This window comes from Haematobia irritans, chromosome 2, assembly GCF_050003625.1.
Source record: "Haematobia irritans isolate KBUSLIRL chromosome 2, ASM5000362v1, whole genome shotgun sequence".
Taxonomy (NCBI): domain Eukaryota; kingdom Metazoa; phylum Arthropoda; class Insecta; order Diptera; family Muscidae; genus Haematobia; species Haematobia irritans.
In genome coordinates, this window is record NC_134398.1 from 186,887,963 (window position 1) to 186,906,977 (window position 19,015).

Sequence of the window (19,015 nt, forward strand, 5' to 3'; positions counted from 1 at the left end):
AATTTTATTTCTATAGAAAATTTTTGAAAAATTTTATTTCTATAGAAAATTTTTGCAAAATTGTAGAAATATAAAGAAATTTTTGTCGAAATTTTATTTTTATAGAAAATTTTGTCAAAATTTTATTTCTATAAGAAATTTTGTCAAAAGTTTATTTCTATAGAAAATATTGTCAAAATTTTATTTCTATAGATAATTTTGTCAAAATTTTCCTTCCATAGCAAATTTTGTCAAAATTTTATTTCTATAGAAAATTTTTGCAAAATTTCTTTTTTTATAGAAAATTTTTGCAAAATTTCTTTTGTTTTTGATTTCATCTTAAAACCATGCATTGACTAAACTACAAGTGTAGCTTAACCAACAGAGGAAAAACACCAACAAAATTTTATTTCTTCAAAAAATTATTACAAAAATTTTGTTTCTTTAGAAAATTTTTTAAAAATTTTATTTCTACAGAAAATTATTACCAAAATTTGATTTCTATAGAAAATTTTCTTAAAATTGTATTTCTATGGAAAATTTTTGCAAAATTTAATTTCTATAGAATTTTTTTTTGCAAAATTTAATTTCTATAGAAATTGTTTGCAAAATTTCATTTCTTCAGAAAATTTTATTTCATATTTGTTGTTTTTATCTCCGCTCAAAAACCATTGCGTTGACTAAACTACTTAACCAACAAAGGAAAAGAATGTATGTCAAATTTATTTGGACAAAGCCCTAAAGACTGCAAGATTGTTGGATGGACACACGTTTCGGAATTACCACATTCCTCATCAGCATCCTCTACTTGCAGCAAAACTATCAACCAATTATCAGAACAAATTCTGGTAGTTCACCAAACCCAAAGTGAACCACACTTGAACCTTCCGAAAAAAGGTTTATGATAGTCGGCTTTTGCCGAAATAAATCTTTGCACAAAAATGTCTCTTTTCCTTTGCCAATTTCAAATAGTCGATTTGAGTGCAGTTTAAAGAAGAAATTTAAAAAATATTTTGTCAAAATTGTATTTCTCTATAAGAAATTTTGTCAAAATTTTATTTCTATAGAAAATATTGTCAAAATTGTATCTCTATAAGAAATTTTATCAAAATTTTATTTCTATAGAAAATATTGTCAAAATTTTATTTCTATAGATAGTTTTGTCAACATTTTCTTTCCTAGCAAATTTTGTCAAAATTTTATTTCTATAGATAGTTTTGTCAACATTTTCTTTCCTAGCAAATTTTGTCAAAATTTTATTTCTATAGACAATTTTCGCAAAACTTTATTTCTATAGACAATTTTTGCAAAATTGTATTTCTATAGACAGTTTTGTCGAAATTTTATTTTTTTGGACAATTTGGTCAAAATTTTATCCCTTTAGAAAGTTTTGTTAAAATTTTATTTCTATAGAAAATTTTTGCAAAATGTCTTTTCTATAGCGAAATTTTTGCAAAATTTCTTTTGTTTTTGTTTTTGATTCCAAAAAAAAAAAATTTCTTTTCTATAGAAAATTTTGTCCAAATTTTATTCCTATAGAAAATTTTGTCAAAATTTCTAAAGAAAACTTTGTCTACATTTTATTTCTAAAAAAAAATTTTTAATATTTTGTTTCTATAGAAAATTTTTTAAAAATTGTATTTCTATAGAAAATTATTACCGAAATTTGATTTCTATAGAAAATTTTTGCAAAATTTAATTTCGATAAATTTTTTTTTTTGCAAAATTTAATTTCTATAGAAACTGTTTGCAAAATTTTATTTCATATTTGTTGTTTTGATCTCAGCTCAAAAACCATTGCGTTGACTAAACTACTTAACCAACAAAGGAAAATAATGTATTTATGTCAAATTTATTTGGGCAAAGCCCTATAGACTGCAAGATGGTTGGATGGACGCACGTTTCGGAATTACCACATTCCTTGCAGCAAAACTATCAACCAATTATCAGAACAAATTCTGGTAGTTCACCAAACCCAAAGTGAACGACACTTGAACCTTCCGAAAAAAGGTTTATGATAGTCGGCTTTTGCCGAAATAAATCTTTGTACAAAAATTTCTCGTTTCCTTTGCCAATTTCAAATAATCGATTTGAGTGCAGTTTAAAGAAGAAATTTAAAGAATATTTTGTCAAAATTTTATTTCTATAGAAAATTTTGTCCAAATTTTATTTTCATAGAAAATTTTGCCAAAATTTTATTTCCATAGAAAATTGTGTCAAAATTTTATTTCTATAGAAAATTTTTGAAAAATTTTATTTCTATAGAAAATTTTTGTAAAATTGTATTTCTATAGAAAAAGTTGTCGAAATTATATTTTTATAGAAAATTTTGTCAATATTTTATGTCTATAAGAAATTTTGTCAAAATTTTATTTCTATAGATAATTTTTGCAAAACTTTCCTTCCATAGCAAATTTTGTCAAAATTTTATTTCCATAGACAATTTTTGCAAAACTTTATTTCTATAGACAATTTTTGCAAAATTTTTATTTCTATAGAAATTTTATTCCTTTAGAAAGTTTTGTTAAAATTTTATTTCTATAGAAAATTTTTGCAAATTTTAATTTTATTTTAATAGAAAATTTGTCAAATTTTTATTTTTTTTTTAGAAAATTTTGCCAAAATTTTATTTCTATGGAAAATTAAGATTTATTTATTTATCGCTAATATTATTAATATTTAAAAAAAAATTATTAATTTTTTTATAACTATTTTTACCATCTCTTTTCAGATCGTTTATACTTTGTGGCATTTAAAAAGAATATCAAACCCAAAAACACAGCCACTACACATTATTTTTCCATTGATGATGATTTCATCTATGAGAATTTCTACAATGATTTTGGTCCACTCAATATTTGCATGCTCTATCGTTATTGTCAAAAGCTAAATGCCAAATTAAATAATAAAACTTTGGCCAATAAGAAAATTATACATTATACGTCCATGAATCCAGCGAAGAGGGTTAATGCAGCCTACTTAATTGGAGCCTTTTCGGTGAGAATGTAGAAAAATCGACACAAAAAAAAATATAGGAATTTCTAATGGTAACCACTTACTCTTGTTCTTGCAGATTATCTACTTAAACAAAGCCCCTGAAGAGGCCTATAGGCCTCTGGTTATGGGTGATATACCTGCCTATACACGTTTCTGTGATGCTTCATATGGGCCCAGTGGTTATAAAATTTCATTAATCGATTGTCTAAATGCTGTCTCGAAGGCCATGAAGGCTGGTTTCTTCAACTTTGAGGATTTCGATGCTGAGGAATATGAATACTATGAACGTGTAGAGAATGGTGATTTCAATTGGATTGTACCACAAAAATTCATAGCATTTTGTGGGCCACATCAGAAATCGAAAACACTACCAAATGGATATCCCTGTCACTCGCCCGAGACATACTTTGAATACTTTCGCAGTAATAATGTCACCACCATTATCCGTTTGAATGCCAAGGTGTATCATGCATCAAGTTTTGAAAATGCTGGTTTCGATCATAAGGATCTCTTTTTCATAGATGGAAGTACACCTAGTGATTTGATTTTAAAGAAATTCTTGCAAATATGTGAGACTACAAAGGGTGCCATAGCAGTGCATTGTAAAGGTAGGGTCTTGAAATACCCAAAAAAAAAATCCTATTCAATCACGAAATTAATTGATCCAATTTTTAATTGAAATGTCTTCAATCACAGAAAAAACTAATTGAAAGTCAATTAAAAAATTAATTGATACTATTTTTGTGATTGATTTTTGTTTCAATTAAAAAATAATGTTGAATCAATTTTTAATTGAATATGTTTTAAGGCTCAATTAACACTTTAATTGGAATTTTTTTTTGTGATTTTTTTTTCTGTGCAAAGACAGAGAATTGGTTTTTTAAGACTCAATTAAGACTTTAATTGGATTTTTTTTGTGAAATTTTTTTCTGTGCAAGGACAGTGAATTTTATTTTTTCATTATTATTTTTTTTTTTTTGTTTTCACTTTAGCTGGTCTTGGTCGCACTGGTAGTTTGATTGGCGCCTATATCATGAAACATTACAATTTTTCGGCTCTGGAAGCTATAGCTTGGTTACGTCTATGTAGGCCAGGTTCGGTTATTGGTCATCAACAGCAATGGATGGAAGAGTAAATACCTGGAACTAATATTTGATTTGTATTCTTATATTGGATGTTTTCTTTTTGTTTTCCAGTAAGCAATCTTGGCTTTGGTCTGAGGGTGAACGTTTGCGCAAGCGCACTAGTGCCCAGACACCTGTTCATAAATATGGCATCTATAGCATGGTCTATAAGAATTGTCCTCTAACTGCTGGCCAGTTACTTGTTAACGAGACTAATACTGAACTCTTGATGACCCGTGTCAAGGGAATATCACAAAAAGTCGATACCATGCATTTGAATGAGGATCAAAGTGATTCCAATCAATTGGACTCATTGGATTCCTATGAAAATGGCAATAAGCCAATGTCGACAACCACCACGTTAGCAACGACGACGACGACGACAACGTCCACTCCCCGCTCAAGAATATTGATGAGTAAAGACGGTGCCATAACACCGCCCACAAGTGCCAGTGACAATGATAATGATGTCACAGAGACCGAAGAGGATTCGACGACATCGAATATCAATAGTACATTTATTTTGTCACGAAGGCGTAAATCACCCACATTGATGGCTGACCATTATAAAACCTCGTCGGCAACAGTGCTTGCACAAACAGCTGTTCGATTCGGTATGTCGCCCTTGGCTGCAGAAATACTAAGTGCGCGAAGAACTCCACCCACAAATAATAATGAAACAGTGACAATGATTGGTGGCAGCAACAACAATGGCAATACAATGTCCACCGGTGTGGGGTCTCCACTATATTCGGAAAAGAAATTGAAAAAACCTTCAGCATATGAACCAGCTACTACAGCACTTCAACGACCAACCATAGCCTCATCGGTTAAAATGGCTCAGGCAGCCATTGAGAAGAAAAATGCTCAGACACAGGGTGATAAATTGAATCAAATCAAGGCCATGCGACGTCAGCATAATTCAAGATCTGGCGGTGCTAATGTGTAAGTTTTCATTTTCTTGCATAACGAATGGTCCTCCTTTTCTTCTTGTTTAGTTTAGGATTCTATAACGTAAATATTTTTGAGGTTAGAAGTTTTTTGGAAAATTTTGTCAAAATTTTATTTCTATAGAAAATTTTGTCAAAATTTTATTTCTATAGAAAATTTTTGCAAAATTTTATTTCTATAGAAAATTTTGTCAAAATTTTATTTCTATAGAAAATTTTTGCAAAATTTTATTTCTATAGAAAATTCTGTCAAAATTTTATTCTATATTGAAAATCTTATTTTGTCAAAATTTTATTTTTATAGAAAATTTTGTCAAAATTTTATTTCTAAAGAATATTTTGTCAAAATTTTATTTTTATAGAAAATTTTGTCAAAATTTTATTTTTATAGAAAAATTTGTCAAAATTTTATTTTTATAGAAAATTTTGTCAAAATTTTATTTCTATAGAAAATTTTTTCAAAATTTTATTTCTATAGAAAATGTTGTCAAAATCTTATTTTTATTGAAAATTTTATCAAAATTTTATTTCTATAGAAAATCTTGTAAAAATTGTATTTCTATGGAAAATTTTGTCAAAATTTTATTTTTATAGAAAATTTTGTCAAAATCTTATTTCTATAGAAAATTTTGTAAAAATTTTATTTCTATAGAAATTTTTTTCAAAATTTTATTTCTATAGAAAATGTTGTCAAAATTTTATTTCTATAGAAAATTTTATCAAAATTTTATTTCTATAGAAATTTTTTGCAAAATTTTATTTCTATAGAAAATTTTGTAAAAATTGTATTTCTATAGAAAATTTTGTCAAAATTTTATTTCTATAGAAAATTTTGTCAAAATTTTATTCTATATTGAAAATCTTATTTCTATAGAAAATTTTGTCAAAATTTTATTTCTATAGAAGTTTTTGTCAAAATTTTATTCTATAGAAAATTCTGTCAAAGTTTTATTTCTATAGAATATTTTGTCAAATTTTTTTTATAGAAAATTTTGTCAAAATTTTATTTTTATACCCCTCACCATAGAATGGTGACAGGGGTATAATAAGTTTGTCATTCCGTTTGTAACACATCGAAATATCGATTTCCGACTATATAAAGTATATATATTCTTGATCAGGGAGAAATTCTAAGACGATATGACGACGTCCGTCTGTCCGTCTGTCTGTCTGTTGTAATCACGCTACAGTCTTCAATAATGAAGCAATCGTGCTGAAATTTTTCACAAACTCGTCTTTTGTCTGCAGGCAGGTCAAATTCGAAGATGGGCTATATCGTTCAAGGTTTTGATATAGTCCTCATATAAACCGAACTCCCGATTTGGGGTCTTGGGCTTATAGCAATCGTAGTTTTTATCCAATTTGCCTGAAATTTTAAATCTAGAGGTATTTTATGACCATAAAGAGGTGTGCCAAAAATGGTGAGTATAGGTCCATATTTTGGTATAGCCCCCATATAGACCAATCTCCCGATTTTACTTCTTGGGCTTATAGAAACCGCAGTTTTTATCCAATTTACCTGAAATTGGAAATCGAGAGGTACTTTAGAACCGTAAAGAGGTGTGGCAAAAATGGTGAGCATCGGTCCATGTTTTAGTATGGTCCCCATATAAACCGACCTCCCGATTTGGGGTCTTGGGCTTATAGAAACCGTAGTTTTTATCCAATTTGAAAAATTGAAAAGCTAGAGGTACTTGAGGACCATCAAAAGGTGTGCCAAAAATGCGGTGTATCGTTCCATGTTTTGGTATAGCCCCCATATAGACCGATCTCCCGATTTTACATTTTGGGTTTATAGAATCCGTAGTTTATATACAATTTGCCTGAAATTGGAAATTTATAGGTATTTTAGGATCATAAAGAGGTGTGCCACAAATGGTGAGTATCGGTCTATGGTTTGAAATAGCCCCCATATAGACCGATTTTACTTCTTGGGCTTCTAGAATCCGAAGTTTTTATCCAGTTTGCCTGCAATTGGAAATCTAGAGGTATTTTCGGGCCACAAACGGTGAGTATCGGTCCATATTTTAGTATAGCCCCCATAAGAACGATCTCCCGATTTAACTCCTTGGGTTTCTAGAAACCGTAGTTTTTATCCGATTTGCCTGAAATTGTAAATATTCTGGTATTTTAGGCTCACAAAAACGTGTATCGGATTAAGTTTTTATCGGTCCATTTGGTAATGCCTCCATATAGACAGACTTCACTTCTTGTGGGTATAGAAGGCGCACTGATCATGAAAATAGCTTGAAACTCAATGTAAAATTTCCAGATTTTATTTCTCGGGTGAAAATCTACAGATTTAAGATTTCAAATCAAGACGTTATTTTATAATTTTCTTGCACACTTACAAGAGATGTTAATGATTCCTCTAAAACTCAAACAAAAATGGTTCTTATAAATCCAGAATCTGATATAGTCCTAATAAGTGAAATTTTTAAATTTATCTTCGGGAAGTGTCCTCAAGCCCTCCTTCAATTTCAAAGGAAACCCTAATATTTGGTTCATGGTGGTGGGTATTTAAGATTCGGCCCGGCCGAAATTACTGCTGTATATGCTTGTTATAGAACATTTTGTCAAAATTTTATTTTATAGAAAATTTTGTCAAAATTTTATTTCTATAGAAAATGTTTCCAAAATATTATTTCTATGGAAAATTTTTGCAAAATTTTATTTCTATAGGAAATTTTGTCAAAATTTTATTTCTGTAGAAAATTTTGTCAAAATCTTTTTTATAGAAAATTTTATCAAAATTTTATTTCTATAGAAAATCTTGTCAAAATTTTATTTCTATAGAAAATTTTGTCAAAATTTTATTTTTATAGAAAATTTTGTCAAAATCTTATTTCTATAGAAAATTTTTGCAAAATTTTATTTCTATAAAGAGCTTGTCAAAATTTTATTTCTATAGAAAATTTTTGCAAATTTTTATTTCTGATCTGATCCCCGATTTAAGTTCTTGATCGTCCTGTTGGCTAATTTTTTTTACTGTGACAACGTTGAAATGCCCACGGTGACATCCCAACTATGTATCACACTTTCTTCTTTTTTTCTTAAATAAACAGAAGCTTCAATTTGTGATAATTCTATAGCTCGATTTCGCTATCCAAATTGCGGCGAATTTACACAGACAAGTTATGATATTGTTTTTTGGACTGCTCTGCAGATCTCTTATTAGCGACAATTTTTTGGCTGTATAAATATCCTTTGCACTGTAAATATTTCGAATTTTAAATGTTTTACCAAATTTTAAATGTTTTTTTTCCCAACAAGGGAAACTTACTTCTTCTACAAAAAGAGAATACATATTCTTCTTCATAATGGGCTTTGATAATGAATTTGACATTTTGAAGATATTATGTTATAGACAATTTTGTCAAAATTTCATTTCTATAAAAAATTTTGTCAAAATTTTATTTCTATAGAAATTTTATTTCCATAAAAATTTTTCGAATTTTAAATGTTTTACACCAAATTTTAAATGTTTTTGTTTTCCAACAAAGGAAACTTACTTCCTGTTGATACTCATAATGGGCTTTGATAATGGATTTGAAATTTTGAAGATATTGAAGTAATAGACAATTTTGTCAAAATTTTATTTCCATAGACAATTTTATCAAAATTTTATTTCCATAGAAAATTTTTGCAAAATTTTATTTCGATAGAAAAGTTTGTCAAATTTTATTTCTATAGAAAATGTTGTCAACATCTTATTTCTATAGAAAATTTTTTCACATTTTATTTCTATTAAAAATTTGTTAAAATTGTATTTTTATAGAGAATTTTGTCAAAATGTTATTTTTTTATAGAAAATGTATGCCAAGTTTTATTTCCATATATTTCTATAAAAAATTTTGTCAACATTTTATTTCCACAATTTTATCAAATATTTATTTCCATAGAAAATTTTTGCAAAATTTTATTTCAATAGAAAATAATTATACAAGCTTGAGAAATCAGGGAAATCAGTGCAATAAAAGTAACAGACGAACGAAGTGATACTACTCTAGTTGTAAGCTTTATGTGTTGTTGTTGTTTTCCATTTGAAAGTTTTGTATACGTAGGTGTATAATGAAATTCTTTTTGTATTTCCTGTTCTCCTGATACTTGTTGATATACATTTGTTAAAATCTTTAATTATTTAATAAAACATTTTGTAAACTAAAATCAATAGTAACCACTATAATTACTTGTAATTATAAAAACAATTTTTTGATAAATAATTTACATGGCATGAGTAAAATTATCAAATCATTTTTATTGTAGATCCTCCTGATGAAGCAATTCAATGGAATTGCGAAATATTGAAGAATAAAGAAACAAATACACACAAAAAACGATCTCAAGCTTGAATAATTATTTTCTATTGCAAATTTTATTTCTGTAAAAAAAGTTTGTCAAAATTTTATTTCTATAGAAAATTTTGTCAAAATCTTATTTCTATAGAAAATTTTGTCTAAATTTTATTTCTATAGAAAATTTTGTCAAAATTTTATTTCTATAGAAAATTCTGTCAAAGTTTTATTTCTATAGAAATTTTGTAAAAATTTTATTTTTATAGAAAATTTTGTCAAAATTTTATTTCTATAGAAAATTCTGTCAAAGTTTTATTTTTATAGAAAATTTTGTCAAAATTTTATTTTTATAGAAAATGTTGTCAAACTCTTATTTTTATAGAAAGTTTTATCAAAATTTTATTTCTATAGAAAATCTTGTCAAAATTTTATTTCTATAGAAAATTTTGTCAAAATTTTATTTTTATAGACAATTTTGTCAAAATTTTATTCAATACTGAAAATCTTATTTCTATAGAAAATTTTGTCCAAATTTTATTTCTATAGAAAATTTTGTCAAAATTTTATTCTATAGAAAATTCTGTCAAAGTATTATTTCTATAGAATATTTTGTCAAAATTTTATTTTTGCAGAAAATTGTGTCAAAATTTTATTTCTATAGAAAATGTTGTCAAAACCTTATTTTTATAGAAAATTTTATCAAACATTTATTTCTATAGAAAATCTTGTCAAAATTTTATTTCTATAGAAAATTTTGTTAAAATGTTATTTTTATAGAAAATTTTGTCAAAATGTTATTTTTATAGAAAATTTTGTCAAAATTTTATTTTTATAGAAAATTTTTTCAAAATTTTATTTTTATAGAAAATTTTGTCAAAATTTTATTTCTATAGAAAATTTTTGCAAAATTTTATTTCTATAGAAAATTTTTGCAAAATTTTATTTCTATAGAAAATTTTTGCAAAATTTTATTTCTATAGAAAATTTTGTCAAAATTTTATTTCTATAGAAAATTTTTGCAAAATTTTATTTCTATAGAAAATTTTTGCAAAATTTTATTTCTATAGAAAATTTTGTCTAAATTTTATTTCTATAGAAAATTTTGTCAAAATTTTATTTCTATAGAAAATTTTGTCAAAATCTTATTTCTGTAGAAAATTAGGCAAAATTTTATTTCTGTAGAAAATTGTGTCAAAATTTTATTTCTATAGAAAATTCTGTCAAAGTTTTATTTCTATAGAAATTTTGTCAAAATTTTATTTTTATAGAAAATTTTGTCAAAATTTTATTTTTGTAGAAAATTTTGTCAAAATTTTATTTTTATAGAAAATGTTGTCAAATCTTATTTTTATAGAAAGTTTTATCAAAATTTTATTTCTATAGAAAATCTTGTCAAAATTTTATTTCTATAGAAAATTTTGTCAAAATTTTATTTTTATAGAAAATTTTGTCAAAATTTTATTCAATATTGAAAATCTTATTTCTATAGAAAATTTTGTCAAAATTTTATTTCTATAGAAAATTTTGTCAAAATTTTATTCTATAGAAAATTCTGTCAAAGTATTATTTCTATAGAATATTTTGTCAAAATTTTATTTTTACAGAAAATTTTGTTAAAATTTTATTTCTATAGAAAATTTTTTCAAAATTTTATTTCTATAGAAAATGTTGTCAAAATCTTATTTGTATAGAAAATTTTATCAAAATTTTATTTCTATAGAAAATCTTGTCAAAATTTTATTTCTATAGAAAATTTTGTCAAAATTTTATTCTATAGAAAATTCTGTCAAAATTTTATTCTATAGAAAATTCTGTCAAAGTTTTATTTCTATAGAATATTTTGTAAAAATTTTATTTTTATAGAAAATTTTGTAAAAATTTTATTTTTATAGAAAATTTTGTCAAAATTTTATTTTTATAGAAAATTTTGTCAAAATTTTATTTTTATAGAAATTTTTTTCAAAATTTTATTTTTATAGAAAATTTTGTCAAAATTTTATTTCTATAGAAAATTTTTGCAAAATTTTATTTCTATAGAAAATTTTTGCAAAATTTTATTTCTATAGAAAAATTTCTCAAAATTTAATATCTATAGAAAATTTTTGCATTATGTTATTTCTAGAGAAAATTTTGTCATTTCATTCCATTATTAAATAGTTTATGGGAAATTAGAAGGCATCTGTGATGATGATTAAGTAGATCTACCCACCTTCTTTAATAGATATCCTAGAGGACACACTTTACTATTTTGAAATATTTTTGTTTTTTGTTCGAAACAACTAAACTCTTACACATTTTATTTTATTTACAGGGAAATTGAAAATCCTTTACGGCATACCCGAGCCAGATCACAACCTTTTCGTAATAATAACAACATAGCTAATATGTTACCAACACAAACTGCTGGATCAGGTGGTCAATTTATGACAATGGGTGGTGGTATTGTAAAATCAACCAATGATAATTGTTTGGCAGCTAATGCTTCGAGCAATAGTGGAGCTCAAGCAGCTAACAATAATCTATTAAATAATAATAACAACAACAATAATAACAACAACATCAATAATAACAATCATTGCAATAATAATAATAACAATAACATTATTAACAGTGGCACAGTTGTCCATACATCATCATCAACAACAACAAGCATTACTGGAACGGGTACTACCTCTTCTACCACCACAACAACAACAGGCATTAACAATACAAATATAACAACCCGAGCACGAAGTCTAGCTATATATAGTAAAAGGTAAGTTTTGACATTAACCCTTCAGACACCCACACACACAGACATTACACGCAGACAGCTTAATTCCTTTCGAAAATCCTTTTTCCTTTGTTTTGCGTAAAATAATATTTTTTTTTTGCTAATAGCTCTGATAGTTTCTGTTTAGCAAAATGTTACTAAATGAAAAACAAAATCCTCTATAGAAAGAGTTGTTGTTTCGTCTTTTGTTATATGCGTTTGATAGAGATTTTTGATGTTTTTCCATATTCTATAACTTTGTTTTCGATTCCATCCCTTCTGTTGCGATGAATAAATAAGGGGAACCAAATAATATGCACGATGTTAATTGCAAATGATACAAAAAATGTTTAAGTAACTTGTTATGAGTTTTTTTTTTATTTGATCAAAACGAAGCCGAATTTTTGTAATTTTCAAATATTTCTTTTTTAAATGGCATCAATCAACTAATAAAACCTTGATATTGGACAAAATCGGCCTATCGAACTAGAGTTTGAATTTAAAGGGAAACTTGAAATTAGGAATATTTATTTCGTATTTAAAATTTAAAAAATCTTAAAATTGATTTTTTCAAATTTAAAAAAAAAAGTCAAAAAGTTGAAACTCAAAAAGTTGATATTTCCTAATATTAGAAAAAAATAAATAAATTAAAAAAAAATAGAACAAATTTGAAATACCGACTTTTTGACTATCCGAAAAAATATTTTTTTTTAATTTGAAAAAAATCAATTTTTCGATTTTTAAAATTTTTGCAATGGATGAATTATATGTCTAAATTTTGAATAAATCGATTTTCAACTATTTCAAAGATTTAGGACCACGTTCAAATGATTTATGATATTGGTATTGTCATCGAGGTCAATGTCGACTTTTCAGTAATCGCAAAATTCAAGGTATTCAAATATTTAAAAAAAAATCGACTTTTCCATATATGATGGCAACATCGACTTTCGATAAAAATTTTTTCATATTCGATGAAAGTCGAAAAATAAATCAATTGTCAACTATTGCAAATTTATGACCATGTACAGTTAATCCATGGTATTGACATCGATGTCATAATTTGACTTTTCCAAAAATTTAAAAAAAAAATGATAAAAAAATTCGTTAAAAATCTATAACATATTCGTTAGAAGTCGATTAGTCGATTTTGAACACTATCAACAGTTGATTAGTTGATTTGGCCAACAACAAAGTTCTAGCAAATATAGAACGGCCTATTCAATTTTAGCTTTTTGTAGAAGGTTCATTACCCGACTCAAACGATTTTGTATTCGTTCGTTCGCATTGTTTGTTAGGGGCTTTTCAATAGATTTTGGAATCTATTTGCCAATCAGATAGGGATCAATAAGTGTGGTGAAATTTTGATTTAAAGTGAAATTAAATTGAAGCTCACAAATAACATCGTGCATTATGATTTCACATCTATTTAGTCCCCTTAGTATAATTGTTATTTCGTCATCGCTTTAAGCGTTCAATGTCTTCAAGGATATTTTTCTTGTTTTTACATAATATTTTTACTACAAATACGTTTCAAACGAAAAAAGTTTGTCTACTTATTTATATTAATAATTTTAATTTCTTTAGTAAATTTAAGGTTTTTAAAAGTTTTTCCCTTTTTTGTCGTTACAATGCCCTTTTTTAATATTATTATTTCTTAATTAGAGTTAATAGAAAAATAGAAAAAACATGTGATGTGAAAGCCCGTCCGTTAGCCCAAAATTATTTAAAAATGTTATAAAATTATTGTCCCTTTGCCGTATTAAAAATTTTGTTTACTTATGTCCTTCGAATTGTTTTTGTTCATGTTGCCAGCGCTTGCATTCTTATGTATGTATTTATGTTTTTTTTTTTTCTTTTTGACTTATATATATTTGTTTGATATAAATAAATTATGATTAATTGTAGTTAAATAAAAGTACAGTAGATTTAGAATATTTATTAGAAAATTTATAAATTGATTAAGTAAATTATGAATAAAATTATGTTAATTAACTAATGTTTAAATCTCACCAGCAACCGATTTTCATCATTAATATTTTATTTCTAGAGAAAATTTTTGATAAATTTTATTTCTATAGAAAAGTTTTGCAAAATTTTATTTCTATAGAAAATTTTTGCAAAATTTTATTTCTATAGAAAATTTTTGAAAAATTATAATTCTATATAAAATTTTTGCTAAATTTTATTTCTATAAATTTTTTTTTTCAAAATTTTATTTCTATAGAAAATTTTTGCAAAATTTTATTTCTATAGCAAATTTTTGCAAAATTTTATTACCATAGAAAATTTTTGCAAAATTTTATTTCTATAGAATTTTTTGTCAAAAGTTTATATATATAGAAAAATTTGTCCAAATTTTATTTCTATAGAAAATTGTGTCAAAATTTTATTTCTATAGAAAATTGTGTCAAAATTTTATTTCTATAGAAAATTTTGTCAAAATGTTAGTTCAATAGAAATTTTTTGCAAAATTTTATTTCTATAGAAAACTTTGTTCAAATTTTATTTTTATAGCAAATTTTTGCAAAATTTTATTTCTATAGAAAATTTTGTTAAAATTTTATTTCTATAGCAAATTTTTGCAAAATTTTATTTCTATAGAATTTTTTGTCAAAAGTTTATATTTATAGAAAAATTTGTCCAAATTTTATTTCTATAGAAAATTGTGTCAAAATTTTATTTCTATAGAAAATTTTGTCAAAATTTTAGTTCAATAGAAATTTTTTGCAAAATTTTATTTCTATAGAAAATTTTTGCAAAATTTTATTTCTATAGAAAATTTTTGCAAAACTTTATTTCTATAGAAAATTTTTGCAAAATTTTATTACCATAGAAAATTTTGGCAAAATTTTATTTCTATAGAAAATTTTGTTAAAATTTTATTTCTATAGCAAATTTTTGCAAAATTTTATTTATATAGAATCTTTTGTCAAAATTTTATATTTATAGAAAAATTTGTCCAAATTTTATTTCTATAGAAAATCGTGTCAAAATTTTATTTCTACAGAAAATTTTGTAAAAATTTTAGTTCAATAGAAAATTTTTGCAAAATTTTATTTCTATAGAAAATTTTTGTCAAAATTTTAGTTCAATAGAAAATGTTTGCAAAATTTTATTTCTATAGAATTTTGTGCAAAATGCTATTTCTATAGAAAATTTTGTCAAAATTTTATTTCTATAGAAAATTTTTTCAAAATTATATTTCTATAGAAAAGTTTGCCTTAATTTTATTTCTATATATAATTTTGTCAACATTTTATTTCTATAGAAAATTTTGTCAAAATTTTATTTCTATAGATAATTTTTGTAAAATTTTATTTCTATCTTATTTCTGTAGAAAATTTTTGCAAAATTTTATTTCTATAGAAAATTTTTGCAAAATGTTGTTAAAATTTTATTTCTATAGAAAATTTTCTGAAATTTTTATTTCTATAGAAAATTTTCTCAAAATTTTATTTCTATAGAAAATTTTCTCAAAATTTTATTTTTATAAAAAATTTTCTCAAAATTTTTGCAAAATTTTAGTTCTATAGAAAATTTTGTTAAAATTATATTTCTTAGAAAGTTTTTGCAAAATTTTATTTCTATAAATTTTTTTGTCAAAATTTTATATTTTGCCAAATTTTATTTCTAAGAATATTTTCTGAAATTTTTATTTCTATAGAAAATTTTCTCAAAATTTTGTTTCTATATATAATTTTCTCAAAATTTTATTTCTATAGAAATTTTTATCTCTATAGGAAATTTTTGAAAAATTTTATTTATATAGAAAATTTTGTCTTAAATTTATTTCTATAGAAAATTTTGCCTTAAATTTATTTCTATAGAAAATTTTGTCAAAATATTATTTCTATCGAAAATTTTATTTCTGTAGAAAATTTTTGCAAAATTTTATTTCTATAGAAAATGTTTGCAAAATGTTGTTAAAATTTTATTTCTATAGAAAATTTTCTCAAAATTTTATTTCTATAGAAAATTTTCTCAAAATTTTATTTCTATAGAAAATTTTCTCAAAATTTTATTTCTACAGAGAATTTTGCCAAATTTTATTTCTATAGAATGTTTTTGAAAAATTTTATTTCTATAGAAAAATTTTGCAAAATATTATTTCTATAGAAAATTTTATCAAAATTTTCATTCTATTGAAAATTTTATCTCTATAGAAAATTCGTAAAAAATTTTATTCCTATCGAAAATTTGGTCAGAATTTTATATCTGTAGAAAATTTTGTCAAAATTTTATTTCTATAGAAAATTTTGTCAAAATTTTATTTCTATAGAAAATTTTGTCAAAATTTTATTTCTATAGAAAATTTTGTCAAAATTTTATTTCTATAGAAAATTTTTTTTCTATAGAAAATTTTGTCAAAATTTTATTTCTGTAGAAAATTTTGTCAAAATTTTATTTCTATAGAAAATTTTATCAAAATTTTATTTCTACAGAGAATTTTGCCAAATTTTATTTCTATAGAATATTTTTGAAAAAGTTTAAGTCTATAGACAATTTTAGCTCTATAGAAAATTCTTGAAAAATTTTATTTCTATAGAAAATTTTGTCAAAATTTTATTTCTATAGATAATTTTCTCAAAATTTTATTGCTATAGAAAATTTTTTTCTGTAGAAAATTTTTGCAAAATGTTAAAATTTTATTGCTATAGAAAATTTTTTTCTGTAGAAAATTTTTGCAAAATGTTAAAATTTTATTTCTATAGAAAATTTTTTCAAAATTATATTTCTATAGAAAATTTTGCCTTAATTTTATTTCTATATATAATTTTGTCAAAATTTTATTTCTGTAGAAAATTTCGTCAAAATTTTATTTCTATAGATAATTTTTGTAAAATTTTCTTTCGATCTAAAATTTTATTTATGTAGAAAATTTTTGCAAAATATTATTTCTATAGAAAATTTTGTCAAGATTTTATTCTTTAGAAAATTTGTGAAAAATTTTATTTCTATAGAAAATTTTTGAAAAATTTTATTTCTATAGAAAATTTTTGAAAAATTTTATTTCTTTAGAAAATTTTTGAAAAATTTTATTTCTTTAGAAAATTTTTGAAAAATTTTATTTCTATAGAAAATTTTGTCAAAATTTTATTTTTTATTATTATAGTATCGCTTTCCGATGTCTATTTAAAATTATTTCATTCAATTAAAATTAGAATTGATCCAATTAATCTATGTGAGTGATAAATGTGTTTATTGATAAAATATGCTTGGAATTTTATTTTTATATTCATTAAAAACAAACAATATGTGGCAATATAGGGCCAGTATTTCGTTAATCATTTTTTTTTTAATTTTTCTTAACTAAATCTACTGTACTTATTTTTGTGTTGTATTTAAGTAGTTAGAGCATAAAATTACTTACTAATGTTGTAGAGGTTGTAATTTTAATTTGTTTATAATTAACAATAACATAAAATACAGGTACAAAGTAAAATATTGTACAAACAGTTTCCAAACACACAGATATATGGTTAGAAGTTTGTTTTATTTTTATAAAAATAATTCCTATTCCTTCCACCCCCCAAAAAGCTTTATTCGAAGTCTTATGCAATACTTTAAAAGCCGACGAAGTGTTTCTAATAAAATGACACCTCAAACAACTTTCAAGCCTACTTCACATCCTATATCTTGCACCCATCCACGACTTCCATATAAAAATTGCAGTTAATGTACAAATTTATAAATAAAATCTATATACATAACAATTTAAAAAAAATATTTAATTCAACCCGAAATTATTGTTTGCTCCAATATTTTGTTTTTGTAATATTTCTATAGATTTATATAAAAAAAAACTTAAAATTAAAAGCAAGTTTACATGCACAAATATATATACAAAACTATTAGCAATAGTTATTAACCAATATTTTTGTCTTGTTTGTAATAAATACCCTAGAAAAACAATTTTCCTGGATTGTTTTAAATTTTAGCTCTTGTTTGGATAATAACTTTTTGTTTTATACAATAATACTTATTAATAAATTATGTATGTATTGTAATAATATGATGAAAAAAATATTATTTTGTAAATCTCGTATTTATTTTGTAGATATTCAAAATTGTATTTTATATAATGCTATATATACAACTATTACTGACCATTTTTTTATGTTTAAATTAAAACCATTTATATATTTTATGCATGTTTAATTTTTCCTTCAATAAAATTTATTAAAAAAACAAATTACAAACAACCGTAATAATATTCCCAAAAAATGGATGTTGTGTTCTTTACTTTTTTTTGGTTTTTTATAAATCTCCTAATTTAGTTTGGCTTTTCGCTGTCCTTTGTTCAACACCTTATATATTTCTGGTTTGTATTGTCTTAAGTTTTTTATTTTTCTTTGTTTTCCCCCCTCACTGGCTTGGTATTTTTTTTCATGTTTTGTTTTGTTTTATTTTATTTTATTTTTAATTTAATTGTAATTTTTTTATATTATTTTAATATAGAAAATTGTTTTTTAGGGTGAATATAAAAACCATTTTGTCATTGTTTTTGAAATGTGTGATTTTTCTATTTATGGAATTTTCAGAGGCAATTTGCCCCAATTTCCCATGGGATTCTATCCTTGACTCTTGAAACCTATCACTAAATCTTCCTGGATATCAGAAACGGCGGGGTTTCCCTTGAATTCTGGGCTATGACTCGTGCTAAGGGTTAGTAGCGACGTGGGTGGCCAGTATGGATGGACTAATGGACTGACGGACTGAGCATCTACAATTATTGACGGAACCCGTAAACAGAAGTTTACGGGTTTCAATGCAGCTTATTGAGGTGAATTCACCAACGAAGGTCTGAACGTGGCTTGAAACGGCACTACGTTCATAGGGCGGTGAGTGATAATAGCTCTTTGCGCTATTCCACAGTTTTGTCCACTTCAGCGCAAGATTCCAACACGAAGGACG

The 19,015-nt window shown here is 24.2% G+C and overlaps 1 protein-coding gene across 4 annotated transcripts in view; it reads left to right on the forward strand.

Annotated features, from left to right (window-relative positions):
• Cdc14 (cell division cycle protein 14) overlaps positions 1 to 19,015 on the forward strand; it is a 193,370-nt gene that overhangs the window by 161,410 nt on the left and 12,945 nt on the right. For all 4 annotated transcript variants that reach the window (XM_075297033.1, XM_075297032.1, XM_075297035.1 and 1 more), the window contains 5 exons: positions 2,711 to 2,976; positions 3,053 to 3,584; positions 3,969 to 4,107; positions 4,173 to 5,045; positions 11,657 to 12,100. In XM_075297033.1, coding sequence (XP_075153148.1) covers positions 2,711 to 2,976; positions 3,053 to 3,584; positions 3,969 to 4,107; positions 4,173 to 5,045; positions 11,657 to 12,100 — 2,254 coding nt within the window. The remainder of the gene's footprint in view (positions 1 to 2,710; positions 2,977 to 3,052; positions 3,585 to 3,968; positions 4,108 to 4,172; positions 5,046 to 11,656; positions 12,101 to 19,015) is intronic.